This window comes from Nothoprocta perdicaria, unplaced genomic scaffold (assembly GCF_003342845.1).
Source record: "Nothoprocta perdicaria isolate Ctin4 unplaced genomic scaffold, notPer1 scaffold_71, whole genome shotgun sequence".
In the NCBI taxonomy this organism is placed as follows: domain Eukaryota; kingdom Metazoa; phylum Chordata; class Aves; order Tinamiformes; family Tinamidae; genus Nothoprocta; species Nothoprocta perdicaria.
In genome coordinates this window covers 3365278-3386448 of record NW_020455988.1, presented here as the reverse complement: position 1 = coordinate 3386448, position 21171 = coordinate 3365278, and the positions used below count along the sequence as shown (strand labels likewise).

Genomic DNA, 21171 nt, shown 5'->3' with positions numbered 1-21171 from the left:
GGCGGTTCTCCGCATCAGGGATACCTCAGGAAGCAGCAGGCTGGGAAGCCAGCTGGGAAGCCAGCTAACGCTCCACCGACACAAGCTTCGCCAGAGCCTCAGCAGCCTCCGACTTTAAGAGGCTGTTTTAAAACCCCAAATACACACAGCTCGCAGACTAAGTTAGAACTATACCCACAGCGAAGAGGGGCAGCATGTGCTACTTAATATTTTGACTACAATTTTGACCAAAAAGCCTCTGTCACAGGCGTGATCAGTCAGATCTTTGTGGTGCAGATAAACACAAGGCAGAATCCAGCTACGGACTGCAAGGAGCTGAGCAAGCTTATTCTTCAATTTCTATGAAGAAAGAAACCACAACTTCAGGCCGTTATACAACACAAGGTTTAAAAAAACTGCAGGATGAGAAATGAGAAAGAAAATGAAAGCAAAGCAAGTATTGATCTCTTTGTTGTGGGGGGACCCTKTCTTAGGGAGCAGTTTCTAGGTTTTCTACCTGTAGGGAAAAAAATAGGACACTGAAAGTACCGCTCATAATTGAAGAAAAGAAATAATCAATGCTATATTCTCAGATTAGTAGGAACATCAGCTCTTACCACTTCTAAGCACACAGCACAACAGCAGACTGCTCTCAGCTGACCTGCACAGCTCATCTTGCAAGCCAAGGAGGAGGGAAGGGAATTTTCAGTGACAGAGGGGCCTGACCTGGAGACCTGCCGTCTTTGCCTGATCCATCCTAGACAAAATGCGTGGAGAGAAAGGTGAAACTACTAATGCACATTGAAAAAGGTCTATGGTGGAACATGCCCTACATAGCTGTCCTCGCTCTGGCTGGTGTAAGTGTTCATGGTTTGAGCCCCAAGTGTTTAAAAACAAAGGCAAGAATGCAAAGTTTTCTTACCTCTTTAAACAACTTGTCCACGCTCAGATGTGCTCAGCATGAGAGCAACCAGGCCTGTTGATGCCAGGGGGAGTAATGCTTGGCCACAGCTCCAGATTTGTCCTATTCTACTATAGACAAAACTGTGGTTTCATGTGTGAGACAGAATAATTAAACATCTCATCATCAGGAAATTCATGGAAAGTGATGATCAAGGTACCATCATTCAACCAAATCACTTGAGAAAACCACAGGACTGTGAACACAGATGAATGTTCTTATCAAGATGTTGAACTTCATGTGCAGCCCAGTGGCCTAAATAAGTTTCTGTGCTGAATGAGAAGAGGAATTTTTGTCTTGTTCTGTGATGATTTCAATGTTCGCTCACTATGTACCATAYGGTCACCAACAACTCTGACATCAAATGTTAGAAATCCTTGAAGCCTGTGCAGAAAAGGCTTCAGGAATTCACAAAGTGCAGAAGAACGTCATGAACCACTGCAGACACAAACCAAGCTCATCTTGAGAGTGAYTGCAGTCATGGGGTCAAACACATCTACGTTACAAACTTCCACTTATGTTCAAGGCAGGTAGGTTGTTTTGTGCAAGAGACACCATCAAGAAACATGTTAGGAAAATCTACAGGCTAGAAGTAGGTTCAGTGGAAGCATCAGATAACAGATCTTAGATAATTATTACTGCTAATAAAAAGCAATTTGTGGAAGAAATAGGTGCCATGCAGGGAATGTAGTTTGTTCTGTCCTCTCTTCGTACTTCTTTTTGTGCTGTGCTGCTGTCTCAGAGTGCAGAGATTGACTGATCCCTCTCTCCAAACTGCTTAGAGCAAGTGAAGGGTGTCTAAGCCATGGCGGACAAGTCTCTTCTCAAATATCCGTGTTTGCCTACTACATTTTCCCAGTTTTGTTCACTAACAACATTTGAATTTTCATTTGTGTTGAGAAAGAGTGTCTTGGGAAGCCTTAATGCAGCCACGTACCATGGACTACCTCTCAAGCCACCTTCTTCTCCATGCGTCTCAGCAACGTCCAAGTCAGAAAAGCTTTGACACACTTCCCATATCCTTCCAGCAAATTCAGTGCACAAACTACAATGCCCCGCAAGCCAAGTAAGCCTCATCCTAGCCTGTCATCTCAAATGAGCACACACCGGTTGGAAAGCATACCCTTATGAATCACCTCACACTTGGTATCAGGATTACACCTAAAATTCGAAATAGTATGTCATCTTCACATTGCTATGAGATTTTACACTGAATATCAAAATAGTGTGCTACTGTGAAGACCCTTGATACATTCTACCTGGTCTAGAATGAGTATGCTGAATATTTCCAAATTATTTTATAGGTATCGAAGTTTCTATCCTGCATCTTCCACATTTATGGAGGAGCCTTACCTGATTTCTTTTCCTCAACCTGTCTGTTACTGAGTAACTTCTGTCCTTCAGTTTTGTTTATGTCCTGAAAGGACACTCAATTCCTACACTGGCTTCCAGTGAAACATGCAAGAACTGTTACAGTAAAAACCAGRCATGTTTTCAGGTAGGCATACCTTATCAATAACACTATGGCTGATGAATGTATCAACCTCTTAAATATCAAGTAAAAACTTGCATTATACATCCTTGATAAAGCACTTTTTTCCCCCTATTTACTACTGAAGAGTTAAACAAGCAGTTCTGTGAGTTACACTGAAACTCAAACAAGAAATACTTTTGTGGGTAGATTTTCAAGAGCTCTGTATTTATTCCTTTTAGGAAGAACCACCTAAACCTGCCCACACAGTAAATATGGAATGGCTGCAAAAAGCTCTGTATCTGCACTTGAGCGTGCAAGTTTTGAGAGGACTGAGTACACCGAGTCCTTGATCCAGGTTCAGCATTCCCTGCAAGCTGCACAAAGGGGCGCTTACCTTGCAGCAGGTGCTGCAGTTCCCAGGCAAACGTGTCTGAGGATTTCAGTGTTCAGTTTTGTCTGTTTGCTTTTTATTTTACATTGGTTCTTAACCAGCGGTGCCCTGGAGCTCATAGCCGTCAGCAATTCCACCTCTCAAAGAAGAGCTTCAAAAATTGAAGAACTTAGGGCTCAGTTTTACCTACTGCCCTTGGTGATATGTCTCCATTAGTAACCTCACATTATTTCAGCCTTAATCAAACACTGTTATTTTCCCATGTTCTTTCATGTTAATTTTATGTATTTTGCAGCAATATTCTTGACTATATCATCAGATTTAATTTAGCTATGCTTCTGAAGAAAAGGCTAATTTATCTTCCTTTTTTTCCTTTTATTTTTTAATTTATAGTCAGAATTACAGTCAGAATCTGGTGTTAGCAGGCTCATCTACGATAGATGGGGGTAAATTGCCCTCTGGAAACGTTATCTATATCAAAAGACTACAGGCAGTAGTCGTGCCCTCTCCTCCTTCAAAAAAGAACACATGTAAACCTTTTACACAGTGCAGTTGCTTTCAGCAGTTGTAACAGTGATCACATTAGGCARACATTTCCCGTGCTTTTGTATATCTCTACCGTTAAGACATGCTTGCCTTTATGCCTGATTCTTTTAATGAAAAAGATACATCTTCTTCGAATGGATAAGCATCCTGAAACACYTGAAAATATTTGTATGAGTAATGAATATTTCTGCAAGGAAACACACCCTCCTTCCTGAATGCTTTTAATTTAAGAAGTAAAGCATCTCCAAAAACCTGAGGGAAAAAAATGGACTTCAATTTTCATGAAATTGAATTTAATTTTGAAACATATAAAGATGCAAAAATTCTAGATAAAATGATAGCTGGTTTAAATATGAATTGTATTAATGACATGAGGGCAAGAATCTTATCTTCTAAGTGGTTATGACTCATACCTTCCAATTATAGCATGTCTACATCATACTTCAGTGAAAAAGAATATCAAGCATCCTCTAGATGAAAGAAATTCACAAACTTTGTGAACCAGTAGCTGCTTAATAGGTATCAAACCTCATCTTTTGGAAAAGCAGAGCACCTGGGGTCTTTTCTCAAGCTAATGCAAAACACGAGYAACTCCACAGCAGTCCATGAAACTTGTGTGATGGAGGATCCATACAAGAATGCCTAGGAAGCCTGCTAACTTCATTCAGCCCTCGAAAGAATTACTATGATTTTCATGTAAAAATATACACACAATCCATACTTCCCAGATAGAGTTACAAGTCCATTCCCAAGGAAATACAGACAGGTAGATGCCAGATACCAAAGCTCTGAAATGCAGCCTCTTGCTTGCCAGGGTCTAGTTTGCACTGGCTAGGGACGCAGCCAGCTGTGACGGACCGCAGCTTTCTGCTCCCAAGCACTACAACGTGCCTCTCTGCTACCAGAAAACTCTAAAAATGTCACTGGGGAGCAGAGAGTCAGAAGCCTAAGAAAGATGTTTAAAATAAGAGTTCTTTCCTGAAGGACACATATGGATGAAAGATGGCAGCAGGAGCAAACCTGGAAGCTACAAGGCCGAGGGAGGGAATTGCAATAGGTGAGGAAGTTTCACCATGCAAAGATCTCTTTGCCTTGGCACGTTTCATTTTTCTGTTTGAAGAGCTGGGAATCAGATTAGGCACAGTTTTGGTCTGTTCCAGTCCTATTTTATTTTGCGCTGTTTCTTGCAGGACCTATTACTGCCTCCATCTCTTAGCTTAGATGGATGCTATTTTCATTTCTTTTGTGCATGTTATCTATAACCCCTATTTCTTTAGTTTTACTACACACATACTTTGCAACAAACTAGATCAGCTAAGCACCAAACAGAGGAATCTGTAGCAAGAGGAGGATTTGGAATATACAAGGGCTGGCCGGCTGCAAGGCTGGCTGAGCATGGCCAACAGCAGCTCCAGCAGACGTCTGTTTACACACAGCTCTGCCTCCCAAACGCTTTGGCTGGTGAAGCACTATCAGCCAGCCAGGCAGCACAGCCAGAACTAGCTGATAAATATCGTGGTCACTGTTACTTCCAAATGTGCCTAGCAGCAGGTCACTTACCAGCAATGATTTAAAAACGTAATTTTCCCTAAAACTGTCGCAATTCTCACTCCCAAGTACAAGTATCACACCACGCATCAGGTCTACAGCTTCACATCTCCCAGGCTGGGAGGATTCATACTGCAGCGGCGCCCTTGGCAGTGACTTTGACCTGACAGGAACTGCAGATGGTTGGAGGTGACATTCCCAAACTCCTGCTCCGTGGGCTCAGGCACACACACATACRCCCACACGTGTGTGTGTGCGCCCAGCACTCACCAGCCTCGGCAGAGGTTGTCTTTACAGAAAGCAGCTTCACGCCCTCTTTATCGGACTGGGCCCTGTTGAAGACAGAAGACATTTCAGCAGAGAGTCAGCACGTGGCTCTGTGTGTCATCAGCTAAGCAAAACCCTAAGGATGTGATGCAGAGGGAGCACCCACRCCACTGCACCAGGAGCTTGAATTGGGTTTCACATAGGATCGTGTGTAGGACTCACTCCTGGAAAATATCATTTATCACTATCTCTGAGAAGACTTTTCTCTTGAAATACGCAATAAATCACCTTGCATGTGCCAATCTGATTAGATGCTCTCTAATGCTCCACAGCAGAAGCACATCYGTGGAAAAAGAGAGCACATCTTTCTCTTCTGTCAATTCAATGCTCCCAAAACCATGCTGAAATGGAGAAAGGATCACTTCAGGTGTGCAGGGGGATCTGGTCAGCAGCTCAGATTTTGGTTTTGGTCATACCAACACAGACACCACAGCCAGACTCAGTGCCCTCAAGCACAGTATGAATTTCTAATGAATTTACTGCAGTTTCACTCTCTTGAAGCTCCTTATGCTAATACCATTTTAGTTGAGCCTGTGCATATGGACAGGCTCAGAAAATGGGGCAACAAAGAGCAAGGGGAGAAAAAAAAAAAAAAAAAAAAAAAACCGAAAGAGAAAGCTTGCAAAAAAAGAAGAGGAATGCAAATTGAGACAAGAGAAAAAACAATGGACGGGGAAAAATGAAAAGAAAAAAAAAGACTGGGCCAATGGGCCTTACATCCCTATGATAAACCATTTATTTGTTTCAAAGGACTCCCTTCAAAACAGCTCAAGGCAGCCCTGTTTCTGCCCATGCCGGGACTGCTGGTTATCCTGTACACAAGTGTAAGAGGTGTACAAGAACTGCAAGCACATCCCTTTCTCCTGCAGTTCTTTCAGGGGCAGCAGCCACTTATCAAAGAGAAAGATCAAAGAAAAACACATGCAGAATCTGCTGCATTCACAAGCGCATTGTGATAGATCCTAAAGAAACACAAAGACAGGATTCAACTTACTGTTCAGTTCCATTCTCTTGTCTCTCTGAAAAAGAAATAAAGGTAATATCATTTTGACTGCTAGAACTCAGTTAAGTAAAACATTTAGACATAGTTATTGCTGTCTGCAGCAGCAGATTTGGTGCGATTCCATGGTATTGCATTCAATATTTCAACACAATCAACCAGCAGGAATGGTAATTGTCCCTTTTYTCACCAGATCGCCACGCCAGCCGTGTAAGTGAACTGACACTGTCCAAACCAATAGTTCTGAAAGCCAGGAGAAAAGCACACGGCCTGACAAAGTGCACAGCACAAGTCAGCTGTGGTTGGGGCCCTGCAGCACCAGCTGCTAGATGCTGCACAGCCCTGCTGTAACCCACAGTGGTGCTGGCCACAGAGCCCTTCCTCCAGACCCCGTGGGGAGAGAGGAGCCCTGCAAGGCTTGGGCTTCTCCTGCCCAGTTCAGAGCTGTAACTCCATCCCCAGGAGTCAGTAAACTCCTATGCAAGGACAAGAAACCAAGAAACAAATGTCCAGGGACTTTGGAGGGAGGGGAAGGAGACCAGAAGAACCTGTTTTCCTGCAGCTCAGAAGTGCCCTGGTAGCTACRGCTAGATAGCTAAAGGTGAGTATATAAGAGCTTTTGAGTATGTAATAACTGATGTATAGCAGAAAGGGGTAGGAGGAGCAAGGGAACAAGCTGCCAGGCTGGATACTTAGGGGTCTTAATCTGTCTCAATCAAAGCTGGAGATGCTTAGAAAATTTTATCGTGAGTATAGCCTGTAGAGGTTGTGTATGTCCATGCCTAAGGGGTATCCGAGATGTGGCTGTAGGGCGCTTTCAGTTTTAGACCTAGGTTCTTAAACTGGCAGTTAAGTGCCCAGTTTCCCTGTTGAACTGGCCCTCCAAAATTTGGGAATGGAGCCCTTGAGCAATGACTAAGTGGTAAGGGGCCTGCTAATTTGCTGCTGACCAATTACTGTTGAACACTCAATGTTTTTGAGTTGTAGCCTGTCATCCCAGCCAACAAGAAATACATTTCTCCCCCTAGATGAATCATATACTGAACATATTTTATTCTMATGTGCAAGTGTGGACAGATGGACGGGGCTAGGGGGTTGCATCAGAGACATGGAGCTAATTCGTATTCTGCTGCACCAGTCATAGGGCTCTCAGTCTGCAGAGGAAGCAAACCCCGAGGAAAGACCTGAGCAAAGCTGGCAAATCAAGAACCACAGATGTCTACTCTAATTTCCAAGTGAACTTATTCGTATGCTGTGTGCTGGCATTTGCATGTGGGGGAGAGAGGAAAAGAAACTTTCTTCAACCAAAATCTTTACCTCTTGATTCTGAATAGCCAGTAATTTCCTAAGCAGGGCTCACTATCTTCTTGCTGTTTAGTTCTGGTTTTGCATGTCATTTGCTAAATTGGTTGTGACATTATTTTCCTGGACCTACAGCTTCTGCACCCCACTGTGAGTTTACATTTCTGAGGCCTAGAGATTTCACAGCTAAAGTTCTACACAGATCTCTTAATTAATGTCAATGACCAGGGARAGAAAAAACACAGTCTGGATCCAGATATACATACCCATATAAGAGAGAATTGCATTTGCCTATGACCCTCTCTGGTAGTTCTGTAAAGTACTTGGCAAATAGAATTTAATGGAGTCGTATCTCCATTATTTAAAGTATTTCATAGACAGCCGGGTACTGGCTTTGGCTGATCTGTTAAAATGACTATTTATAAAAACAGTTGTTTGCTCAGGGCCTTCATGCCCATGTGTATACTGTAACTGGAAATTAATATACAAATAGAAATATTGAGCATCCCTTAAAAAAAAAAAGTATTGACTTTCCTATTTCCTGTATTTAGAGCAGAGCTAAAATGAATACAGGTGATTGTCTTAATATCTCCAAACTTATTTTGCATCTTTRTTTTCTACTAAGTAGACTGTGTTAGCACAGCTGTTTGTTACCTCGTGGTGGCTGCAAAAGGGGAAAAGAAAAGCTGTATGGCAGTGTACTTCAACAAATGCAGCCATTTTTACTCCCTCTGTTCTTTACATCATTTTTAAAAAGGCAGTGTTACTTTCCTGCATTAGGCAAAACACTTTTAAATCAGGAAAAAATCTTAAATTCTTATTCTATAGCAACGTCTATAGCTACAGCAATCTTAAAAAAAAAAAAAACAAAAACAGCAACAAAAAAATCAGAGATCTTTCAATAATAAAAAGCTTAGCGATCCTCCTCATCCCCCCCCCATGGAGAGCCAAGTACCTGGTGTTTTCTTCTGGCACATTCTGTACAGAGCCACCAGAGAGAAGACGGAAAGGGTAATTACTATCAAGGTGATCACAACTGGCAAGATAACACCTGCAAAAGAGGGCGAACATCATTTTGCCTGCTGCCTCTTGCTTGCACCTCATCCCTACACAGGCGCCCACACGCATAAATGCAAGAGGAATCTCCAGCTTCTCCTTCCATGGCAATTTCGCCAAACCTCCCGGATTTCTCGGGAGCGGGTAACCTGCTGCTCCTGCTATTCCTYGAGCACCCACCGCGTGTCAGGCTTGCAGTTTTTTTTGCAGGGAAGCTTTGGGCCCCTTCCTTCCCCCATCCTTAGTCATTCCTGCCCAGCCTGGCGTTCCCAGCAGTGGCAGAGCTCTTCAGAGACAGCTCGCGCCCAGGTTTCTGCAGCAGAGCGACGTTTTAACATCTCCCCCCGTGGGACCACTGTGATCTCGATGAAAACATTMATGAATCACCCCAATCTCAATAGCCCCGAAAGGTTTCACAAAACAGTTGTGTTTCAGGATCAAATTTTTGGTGCACGTGACTTTTCCAGGGGTGGGGGGAGGAGGAGATTTTGGGGGGGATTTTTTCAGATGAGAAAGACTCATCTGAAATTCAGTGACTAAAGTAATTATTTCTCTTTTAACATTGTAAGTGCCAAAAGACACCAAGAAATTACATAATTCAGCAACATTCCCTTCAGCACTTATACCCAGGGATAGAAAMCGCAAGCTCTCTTTTTCAAATGAGGACATTTCTTTCCTTGTATTATTTCCCACCATCTGCCATTTCCTGACAGGTGTTTCCCAGCCAAGAAGTAAAAAGGAAAGAACTATGTAATGAAGAGAAGCTCTGCTGGGGGCAGGCCCAGCTTCTCTCCATCTACGCGTGGGTTTTGGCTTTTCCCCCCAGATTCCGCAGGCTGCAGCCTGCCTGGCGAGGGCAGCTCTGCCCGGGCCCGGGGGCTGCAGCGGGAGCTTCAGGCCAGCTCCAGCTCCAGCCTCCGCTCCCGGCTCCTGCCTGCTCCCAGGGCAGCCCGTCTGCTTCCTGCCCCGAGGGCTTAGGAACTCCTAACTASGACAGGGCCTGTTGTCAAAGGCGGTGGGGATTGGTGTTGAAAGACACACATTTGTCTGTAACAGAGACCAGTGCAGCAAGGCAGAGCSTATTTAGGGATGGCATCTTCAGCAGCTCTTGATGACAAATAATTTGCTAAGCCAGTGCTCTAGATTGAGAGAGCAGTCCTGCAGTAATGCTCTCACTCTGGAGATGCATACTTTTTAAATCAGTACGTTAAATAACATGCACCATCCAAATACTTAGTGCCTCAACAGTTTATAGAAGACTCCCCCTTAGCTCTGCCTCCATCTTCCCCGACCATATGAATGATACATGCGTATAATACATTCATTACAATACATCCATAACAATATATATCCTTAACAACACAGGAACAATATTTTCTTCTGTTTCCTGTGTATTCTGTGTATGACTGTTCCGATTTTTTTCCAATGGTATCACTTGGACCTCAGTCCTTAGGAATAATTGTGCTGTTCTCCATTGAGAGTGGTGTCAACTTGTTAAGCTCTGTTTCTCTTTCAGAAGAGCTATATATATAACATGCAGTTAAAACAGGTTTGTAACAGGGTCTCCAGTCTGGTGAAGGCTGAGATAAAGCTGCCAGTTTTATTTCTCTGCTGCTCTGATCACTCACCTAGAGCCCAACAGCCCTACTGAAAAAAACGCAAGAGATGGACAATAAAGTAGGAACACTCACTAGAATAATGGATGGTGTCCTCTGGCAGCTTGTTTCCAGAACTGCTGAGACCTACATTTGCAAAAGAAACATTGCCTCCAGGTTAGTACATAATAGTCAGAGCTTATCTTTCCCTCTTTCCTTATCCTTCCCATACAATCGTTGTGTTCCCAAATCTGGAGCCACTGTGTGCTCCATTAAGAAATGTGTTCTTAATAATACCGTAATGATGATTGGTAAAGCAGATAGGAAAGGCTTTCYACTGTGGCCTAGGAGAAAGGAGCACTTCACATGGACTGTCTCCCCGAGGACCATCTACTTACTCCCCTACAGATCGTGAGCTACGAACGTTCTCATTTTTCAGAGGTCAAGATACTGTTTGACTTTAGAGAGATCTCTTGACTCACAACTAAATAAGCAAGAGACTGAAAATTAGACCTGTCTCCAAAAACAGAAAGACCAAAATAATTCACTATTAGCAGCAAAAATACCAAACATGGCCCTCAAATAGGAAGAAGATTTGTTAAACAAAGAGAGTAGCAGAGAGTGCAGAGCCCTTTTGAGAGACAGGACTTAATTCCAAGCTGCTGAATTACAAGTTTTTTTTTTTTTTTTTTTTTTTTTTTTTTTTGGAAGCCTTTGTATGGGCAGCACTTGTAATTCTAGTCTATTGAATTATTGCAATAAACAATGCCAAGCTCACACTCTCTGCTTGTTGTTGCACTAATTCTCAACTCAGATCCAGTATCCACGGGTGTTGCAAACATTGTTTTTCTCCATTCTTCTCTTTTCACCCCTTTTTCCATTCCCACAACAAACTGCCCCACTGGCATGGGGCAGTTTGTCATCACTATCATCCCATGTCATCACTGAACGCAACAGTGGTAAAGYAGAGCAGAGCCAGGGGCTAGTTTTTGCCCAGGTGTGCTGGATATTCAAGTGCACTGAATTTTTCAGATAACTAGAAGCCCTACGATCCTGCTTAGAATGCAACACGGACTGGCTGGCAGTGCAAAGGTAAGGATTGAGAGAACTGTGTTCTAATATTTGTCCTGCAGCTGTGTAGCCCTGTGAATGTTGGGCAGGCTGTTTATCTTCTCTGTTTTGCTTCCTTTTTGGGGACTTGTCTGGTCTAAGGTGGTGAAACCTCTTGGAGATAAGTGATCATTTACTATGTGTTTGTAAGGTGCCAGAACAATACAGACTCAGCCGAGACCTTTTAATGCTGTAGGATAGAACACAATCATTGTCTCAGACCTTATCTCTGAAAAGCACTATGTTTCTTTAAAGCAGAAGTCACCTCCCCTGTGGTGCCTATCTGCTGAGAGATGATAATGCAGGGATGGAGCGTGTGAACCAGGAGGAGGTGAGGTAAATAATTCTTATGCATTGATAATTCCATGTGATTGCTTCAGATTTCCCAGGGGAATACTACTGCTCCATTCCTTACCTTACATCATACACTACAGGATACATAGGGCAAGCAGGCAATTATCACAGCAAAGACTTATAATACCAACAGAAAAAATATATTAAAAAACTTGAATGTGTGTCCTCCATATTTGTCTAACATCTTCTCAGGAAAAACCTGAGGATTCAAACCCACAGGTCATTTTTCTAGTTCTCTCTATCAAATGACCAAACTGTGAATAATACAGAAAACAGAAATTCACACRTCAGTGTTTTACTATGTGAGATCACCAATGAGAAATATAACAGAAATACTAATGCATTAATAAAATGGATTAAGGAATTAAAAACTTTAATTCAGTTATCCAATTTATTAGCTAACATTCTCTCACAAGTCAGCCTATCCCGTCTGTATTCTCTGCATCCACAGAGAGTCTGAAAGATATTGTCCAGCTACGGAATGATGTGGGATCAGAGTAACAATTAATTACAGTAATAGATTCATCGTGGTAACAGGAGGGACAAACTGTTAGAAGCAGCAGCAGGAACTGCAGAGACCAGTACAGAAGAGACTGCTTCCTGACAAGCCCAAAGAAAGGGAAATAGCACAATATTGTTCACTAGCACAGGAAACTGCTGCCTTACTCTGGGCAACTCTTACTGCTGGTTCCAACTATAGCACAAGCAATGAGAGCCAGCAGCAAGAACAAGCTCCTTGATAAATACTGCACTTTTATATGGATTTCCCATTGCATCATGTGATCAAYTGGGCCTGATTTTCCCCTGTGCTCATGTCCTGTTTTCTTTTTGGTATCCGCTGGTCCAGCCTGGCATTCRCTAGAGTTTGCAGAAAAGTTGCTCATTGCTGTAACTTGAGCATCACTCATCTGCTCCTCAGCATTACACTTCACTCCATTCTTCCCTTGGAGCCTCTTCCTTCCCTCAACATTTCCTATTCTCAGTTTGACTCCCTCTCACCTCAAGGTAGCCCTTTTAATAAGTGTGCAAAGATCAAACCCTTCTGTCACTCTTACTTGTTGGTTCTGCTGTGGAGTTCACAGGAAGGCCTGCAAGAAAACAGAAGGAAGAGTTCTATTAGTAACTGCATTAAGATTAGCTGCCCTTGCTTATAGGAGGGGAAAGAAAGGACAGCCTTCAACATCATGCAAATTGACAGACTCTAGCTACACACTCTGTAACTGCACAAGAAACCCTGTCCTGGAGTGGCAGCTGCCTGTGGCAGCCCTGCTGACACCGTTACTGAGCTCAGAAAAAATCAAAGGCTGCAGAAATCGCTCATAAATGGAACTAGAATCTAAAGTTCAGCCCACACTGCATTGCTATTCCACTCAAGAGAAGAAAATCCTGAATTAATTCATACCCTCCTAAAAAATTTCTTCTGCCAAAACCAAATAGGTACTTTGGAGTGAACAGCTGGCATTTAACCAACACATATTATTGGTGATTTAATGAAAGAAACTCAAATGCCTGAGAACATCTTCGAGTGTCACAAAACCTTTTAAAAATGAGTCTTCATTAATTATCTCCATGTTCTTGGCTAGCAGACTGCCGAGCAGCAGGACTAAGAGGCATTGTTAATGAGCAAGGAACGGACCTTACGCTGCTCTCTGCATCATGCTCACTGGCCTACCACTCTCAGACGCTCCGTTCACTCCAGATATTTTTGATGCAGGATTTTGACTCCTGCTTTTGTTAGTCTGCTGCTGCTCTCAGGTGTCTAGACTGTAGCATGCTTGAAAATTAAGAAGGTTGTTAATACTTCACATTTGGAGGCTAGCCACAGACAACCATCACTCCCATGGTGCTTTTTATTATGTTGCATTAAAGCTCTTCCATGATCACTCCACAGTTGAAGGAAGTTGGGCACCTAACTCATCTGTCTTTGAAAATATTCACCCGTGTGAACGGGCAGCAAAACGTTTATCTGTTTGTACGAGACAGAACGTCTCCTGCCAGAGGCTGGAGACCGGCTCCCTGCCTGGCTGCTGAGGTCTCTCACACCAGACTACTGAAGCTACCAAGGAAAACAACCCAACCCTTAGGCAGTATATGTGCTCGCAGTTACTCTGAGGTATAAACGAGGGTGTTTGGTCTGCTTCTSCAGGTTGGACAGCACCATAAAAGCCCCATTGCTGCATCTTTTCACCATTTCCTTCTGCCAAGGTGACTACGGGGAATGTAACTTAACTGATCTTACAGGGAGAGCTCCCAGGATGTCCACATCTGCCCCACATCCTCTGCCAGGCTGGGAGGCAGCGGGAGCTCTGGTGTGAGAGCTGTCCTAACCCAGAGCAGGCGTTGAGCGTCTCCTCGGTGTGCCCAGGGTCCCCCCGCTGCCCATCACACCAGGACCCTAAGGGCCCTTCACTTCCACACCCCTGCTGCACCCTCAGCACTGTGAGCTGGTGCTCTGCACAAAGAGAGCTCCTGCAACACGGGCTGTAGCACGAGTTAGACACGTTACTCCACTAATGTGAACCTACTCTTTGAAAACAAGAACGGCTGCCGTTGTGTCTCCTCCTCTCCATGCACAATTAAAAGCAGGATTGACTCGAGACACCGGGGTCTAAATAACCATTTCTGCCAATGATACACGTGACAGAGCTTTCACTGCACTTTAATCAGAAGTGTGCATGAAAAGCCTGTTCACGTTGAAAAGTAAAGCACTCAAAAGTCTGCAGTGAGAGCTCTTCTTGAACATACTAAATATTGGTAATACTAAGTACTCTGGGGGTACACTATATCTCATGCTGATTTCCTAAAACTCAGTGGATATTTTTAATGCAAGCTTTTTATCATCTCAGCAATCCATCTGCAAAAAGCAGGAGAAATTTGTGATGATTCATTAGGTAATGCTTGTAACATATTTGGGCAAAGTTAATGACAAGATTCAAAGAAGAGCTTTAGGAATTTAATAACTCTACTTGTCAAAAGAGATTTGGAGTAACACTCAGTACAGAAGGAAGGAGGATACATAGCCAGCACTAAGGAAACACTGAAATACGAAATGACTGTTTGCTACCTAAATATTGTCTTGCCTGCAGCCTGTAAGTGTGGGGTTGCATGGAAAAATATAATGTGATCATGTAGCAACGGCTGTCCAAGCAAACTGCAAAACTCTGTGTGTGTTTGTGTATGTGCGTGTCTGCATGCACATGTGTACTCACAGAGATGGGGAAAAGACTCAAAAATCGGTCACTTCTCTAAGAAATTTCACGTCTTCTCTCGAGTTTGAAGAGAGTTAAGTTTTGCTAAGGAAAGTTCCCAAGACTCTAATTTAATAACTCATTTTCCCCTTGATTTCTGTATTGCAAACTAAGTGAACCAACATGATTGAAATCAGAATAAATAAGCAAATAGAAAAATTCTATCAAGATTGAGGCTGATTTCCAATTTCAGCCCAAAGACATGGGGTTTGTCAAAACTGTATGCAAGTGATGTTAGGATCTTTGGAAATGTCAGGTGGCCATGGGAGAGCCAGTACCCACAGGCACATGCAGAATTCCTGCTGCTATCCTGGCCGGGCTCCCACCACTTCTGTAAACCCAGAAGGCAAAGTGCATTGCTGCTAGCAAGCATGACAGCATGACTGCACTCCCCTTCCCTTAGTTCAGAGGCTTTAAAAACCTCCCAACCCTCATTATTCTTAAAAACCACATGTAGCTATACACAATGGAAGTAAAAACCATCTTACCAAAGGTATCTCCTCTGAATTCTGTTAGAGAATGGAAAGAATAAGTAATAAAGAACAACCTTTTGCCCTTCCCTCTCTGCCCCCACGGTCTCGAGCATGCAAGCAGGCTGTTAGCTCACACTCTGCTCCAGAGACTGCTCAGCCCTGCCACGTAAACAACGTGCACTTATCGGAGCAGGTCACTAGGTGCTTTTGGTTTGCATTTCCTAAACAACCCTCCTGTGCCCTTCTTGGTGGTGGGGTCACTGCTGTTCTACAGAAAGCAAAAGACAGAAAGAAAGGCAGCACTTTGCTGCTAACATATTTACTAGCGTTCTAGCTGYCTGTATGGAGCTTACCACATCTTTGGGGGCTGGGAGTTAGGGGGGCAGATGCTCTGTATATATAATCTGGGAAGGTTTCCAGACTCATCACAAAAAGTGAGGCGTACAACACTGGCTGTGCTGAGTCCTTGTTGTGCAGTAAGGAGGACAAGGATAAAAAATTGGCAAAGACTGTGGCTTGATTTGAAAATACCTGCCTGACTCGATTTGGAGCTGGTTAGAAGCTTGACAGATGGAGAAAGAGACTGGTAACTAACCTCTCCCCGCTCTATTCTCAGTGGTCTGCTACCTAAACTGCTTCTGTTTTTGGAGGACAGCCACAAGAAACTGTGTTCACTGGCAAAACAAATGAATAAATTTGGCTGATTACTCAGAGGGGATACCGCACCATAAATCAAAGCAAAATTAAGAACCTTAAGAAACCCTCCTTATCCYACCCTGGCTGTGGATCTGTAACTGCAGTAACTGAAGCTCTGCTATGTTTTCCATGTCCCAAACTCTTTGATTCTTGCTTCCTGAGGACACTGAAGCTAGGACGAACAATTTTCATCTACTATCACTATCCAGCGTTCCTATATAGTTCATGCAGAGAAAGAGTCAAACCCTCCTTTGTTTTACTGATAAGGATTTTTCTTAGGGAGATGCCTCCTGTGAATCAAGTGAGTAGGATTTATAATTTCAGGAGTGCAATGAAGATATCAATAGATGCAGTGGTTGATTCATCTGACAGTTTATTATCATAGATYGTTTGATCTTCACACCCTGCTGGGCGAACTTACTCTAATACTGCCTTATGGATTTTGTTGTTGTTGTTGCTGAAGTCACAGAGCGAAAAGATAAAATAGCTGCTGTTTCTCAGACACATTTAGACTCCGAGGGATCTATTAAATCTCCATTTTTTTCATTAATTAAACAAAAGGAGAAGATTAARTATTAGCAAGCCTCCCTTTGTGGAGGCAGAGAACGGAGGCAGAGGAGATCTATTACCCAGGACAGACACAGCTGAAGACAGGGAAGTGTTTGTGTCTAGGGCTTGGCTGCAGGCCGCCCTGCGCTCAGCAGCAGCCCTTATTCCCTGCTGCAGCCCGGGGGGACACAGCACAGCCCCTGCTCGGTGGCTGCCGGTTCTGTGTTTTCCACAGAGCAATTCTGTTCTCTGACATTTCTCCAAGTTCTTTGCTAGCTCCCCCACTCATTCCGGTTGCTCTCCAGCTCTATGTGGCACTCCTCCCACACCCTGATATGACTGGCTGGGAATTTCTCCTCAAAATGTGCTTTTCTTCCTCTTTCCTCGGCAAGAAAGAAAATTTTCATAAAAATGGCATTTGTGTGTGTGTGGAAAATGGCCTTGAAACTAAATATATTCTTTTGGATTGGGGTTAGCCAGCTGAAATATTTTGGTTGAGCAAACCAAACAGAAATGCTCTGTTTTGGACCAATCTGACACTAATTTGTGTTCCCCTGAGCTCCCACACAGAAGCSATGCCTGCAGCTTCCAGGCTCTGCAATCCCTGCAGGCTGCAGCATGAGCCCCTTTTGCATCCCAGCCTCTGCTCTGCTGAACAAAAAGGCAGCCACGTCCCTAGAAAAACACCTGAACATGAAATTTTACAGAGCTGCAGAGGAAAAAAAAAATGATCTCAGTGAGATACACAGCCTTTCTTTTTAGCCTCAGTGCAAAACAAAACAGCTAGCTCCACATTTGCAATATTTTTCAAGTTATTAGGGGGCTGTCTGTGGCTTCCCCCGGCCCTGAGCAATTGCACACAGTGGATAAGACTTGCTTAGAGGGAGCCAAGGTATCTCTAACTTGCAAAGGGGAAAAAGGCAACAGGGATGCTCTAAAGGTGCACCCATTAGGGATAAGCTACCTATCTCATCAAGGTGAGTAAAAGGATTTCTTGCACACTTAAGATGAAAGAGAAAAATCTGGAGCTAGTTCTGCTAGGAGACAGGGGAGGTATAAATGCCAAGTCCTGGTGAGCGAGGAAGTGATTTGGAAATAGCAGTTTTATGGGAACTCGAAGTACTGGCAATGCCAAGGACCTGGACTGAGTGGCCTGTGATAGATGGTCCCTTTCTTTCTCAGAGAGGCAATTAGAGTCCYGGCTTCTTGGATAGTCCCTGAGCTAATGAAAATTTATTGCTTTTAGAGCAAAGTGAGCTGAGTAAGATGATGACTTTCACAAACAGACTCATGGAAGGAAGGAAATATTTCTGAGGAAATCTAAAATRTAATTGTATATTTTTATATACATGAATTGTATATGATTGTAATCTATAGGTAAATATGTATTGCAAATTCATTTTAACCCGGAGAATTTACCTGTATGAAGGGAAAGAAATTTCRATTAAAAATATTTTGAATTATTGTCTTACTGCAGCGTACTAAGGGTAAGGTTTCCATACGTGTCTGTGTGTGTCTGCCAGAAGACACCAAACGTCACTATATATTGTGAGCTGTAGTTACCTGAATATCCTCATTACGGGGCACAGACTTACTAAAGTAATTGTAATGATACCTACATCAGTGGCATTGGATTAAAGCCCAACTTTCCWAAAATTCTTGTTAAAATTATAAAAACAACTTTTTGGGCTCTTACAACTGTTTCAGTATGTACTGAGCGTATGATAAGTAGTTTATGCTGTTTTACATCCATTCCCAGCTTCCATTGGAAAATCACAGTACTCAGGCACTTGCCCTGCTCTGTTTAACCATGATGAAATACTACAGAGGGCTCATTCTTGTTTGCCATGCTTAGCTCCCACACATAGCAGTCTAGACAGTTGTACAGGGTCTTATCTCTCTTGAAGGATGTTGTGTGATAATAATTGGGATGCACAAACGAAAACAGTGCCCTCATTGGGTTTAGYTGAGAGAGAGCACTGAGCGAGAGCTCAAGAGAGCTCAAAACCTAAGTAATTTATTATTCTTCAAAATGGAGCAAAGCTAGGTCAGATAGAAGCATAATAAATTATCACTCTTATGACCTGACATCCACCTCTGCCACAAAGTCGCTTAGTGAATAAACAAACCCKGCAAAAAAACAAAGTTAGATGGGAGTTGAGAAAGACTGATGTTTTTCGACCTTGCATGTGACCACACTGTACTTTGAACAATGTCACTTAATTGGTAATATGCATTAGCTTGCCCTCCAGATTTATTAACAGTTATAAAAATTATAGCTGTTTTCCTCCTTACTTTGYAGCCACAGTATTTATCTCAATGACCTCCTCTGGCAGTGAATGTTAAACAATGACCACACGAAGCATGTATAAGGGTTTCTATTATCTTCCCTAATTTATATCCTCCTGTAATGACACTGAGTATCCAAACTGAAACTTTTGAAGTTCCCCCATCACCAACTGTAACTGCATGACTAGACGGCATAGATTAATCATCACATTGCACATAATAAGGAGGGGCCATTATTCCAAGACAATACATGGCAAATGTCGAAGGAATTCAAGATTATTTGCATCTTTTCAAGCATTTGGATAAGGAAGTAGTGTGTGTTTACAGAACTTACTTGAAGTTTCAGAAGCAAAAGTTGTTTTCTGCAGAGCAGTTGTTGGAGGCAAGGAGGGTCCCTTAGTAGACGGAGCACCCAAAGTCCCATTTGGTGTTGACTGTGTTTCATTTGCTTGGAATGTAGCTGGAAATGAGACAATCGGGTCAGATACAATTGTAGGTTTTGTATCATGGAAGCAATGAAAGAATCTTTAAGCACAACCTTTTTCACTCTTGGTTCTCACTGCAGTTATTTGAGACTCAAATTTCACATGTTGAATTTTAACCTTACAACCAATTAAAAAATAAATAAACAAAAGGTGCTCCCCAGCATGTACACATTGTAGAATTAGTAAGAGAAACCCTCTTGTGGCTTCCTTCTCACAGGAGGGAGTCAGTAAAAACCTGTGATGGGAGGATGCAGAAAACCAGGCTAGCAGTAACCCTTCGTGCACAGAGACATGCAAACACAAACACGCCTTGCAAACTGCACAAAATAATCAGGTGTGTGGGAGAAAGGAGGAGGGAGGCAGTCAGTTTTCTTGCAGCCCCCTCGAGAGCTGTTTTCCCATGGGCATCACACGCTCTCCCCGTGCTGGCAGCAGCCCAGCTCCGAGCACTGCCTTGTGTTTGGGCGCTGTGAGAACAGCTTGTTCCGGGGAACATGTGCTGCACGCTGTATATTCCTCAGCAGGGGATCGGGAGGGGAGGGGAGGCATGATCTCATTTTCATTTAATTTTTTAAATCCAATTTGTGTSAAATTCCTCCTGCTACTTACGGGTAGCACCAATACACGGCTTACATCTTTATCTACAGCTTGGTGTGAAGCTTTTTACACTTATTTCAGTGGACTGTAGATCAGGCTCCATTCCTAATGTCAAAGAGGTGAAGTTGATACACGAAGCACAAAATTCTTTGTGCAGGTTTTCATTACTCCTGAGATGAAAAATGCAGCCTCCCAGGGAAGGCTCCCTTAATTCCACTATACAAATGATTAAATCCTAGCAACATAACTCTCTGCTGACTTGTGGCTTTGAAGTGGCACTTAAGGAACCTCCAGGCCTTACGCCTCATACTTGGTACAAGCTCCTCCAACGCATCCAGCAGACAGAACAGCTTTGGTGCTCCTATGGGAGCAGAAGTGTCCATAGCGAGCGTATCCCACAGGCAGCCACAGCAGGGAAAGCACAGGGTGTCATCTGGAAACCTGCCGTTTTGCCACCTCCTAACTCCTATGTGTGCGAGGCTTAGCTGCATCTCAAAGGCAGGAGATGGCAGGAGCCCTTCCTGCAGTGGCCACAGTGGGATTCGCCATGCAGTGACTCTCTCCTGTAGTGCCTGTGTCGGAGCCCACGGTGCAGAGCTGCACGCCCTGCTCCGCTCCCGCTCCGCCAGCCGAGCTCCTTGCCTGCCGGCCGGAGCCAGCATCCGCGGGAATGCAGCCGCACAGTGCGGGGTGGCTGCTGCAGCTGCAGTCACCTCATCCTTCAACGGGCCTCTTGTCAGCAGCTCGTTAGGAACACAACTGCAGAGCTGCGAGGACTGCAGCGTCGCTGTCCCAGTGGGGCTGAYGGCTGCTCCCTGGTGCTCGTGCAGCTCTCCCCACTGATATTCCCATAGTATGAACAACAGGGCGTTAAGTGCTGTTCTCAACACGTGTCTGTCAAAGGGGTAATCAACAAGGGGGAACCTGAAGCTGCGCTGCAAAGGCTGCTGTCTCAGCCTCAGGTTCTCCTTACTCTTTGTGATCTGAAAGCCCTGCACTTTTAAAAAAATCTGCTGAAATTCAGCCCACATTCTCACTTGATCTTAGTACAATTTTCTACTTAACCTACATATAAACCACACATACTTTTGTCATCTCCATGGATATATTTTGCTGCATTTTGGTTTATATTCCCTCTGTTAACCCCTAGTATCTCAGGGTAGGCATTTTTTTCGTAGTTGCAACTTTCAG

General features: G+C 43.5%; 1 protein-coding gene across 1 annotated transcript in view; it reads right to left on the bottom strand.

Annotated features, from left to right (window-relative positions):
• The window catches only part of EMCN (endomucin), an 80490-nt gene that overhangs the window by 7618 nt on the left and 51701 nt on the right, over positions 1-21171 (bottom strand). The window contains exons 8-13 of the mRNA XM_026050889.1: positions 19233-19358; positions 12699-12731; positions 10276-10326; positions 8484-8579; positions 6221-6245; positions 5170-5231 (exon numbers count right to left, since the gene is read on the bottom strand). Coding sequence (XP_025906674.1) covers positions 5170-5231; positions 6221-6245; positions 8484-8579; positions 10276-10326; positions 12699-12731; positions 19233-19358 — 393 coding nt within the window. The remainder of the gene's footprint in view (positions 1-5169; positions 5232-6220; positions 6246-8483; positions 8580-10275; positions 10327-12698; positions 12732-19232; positions 19359-21171) is intronic.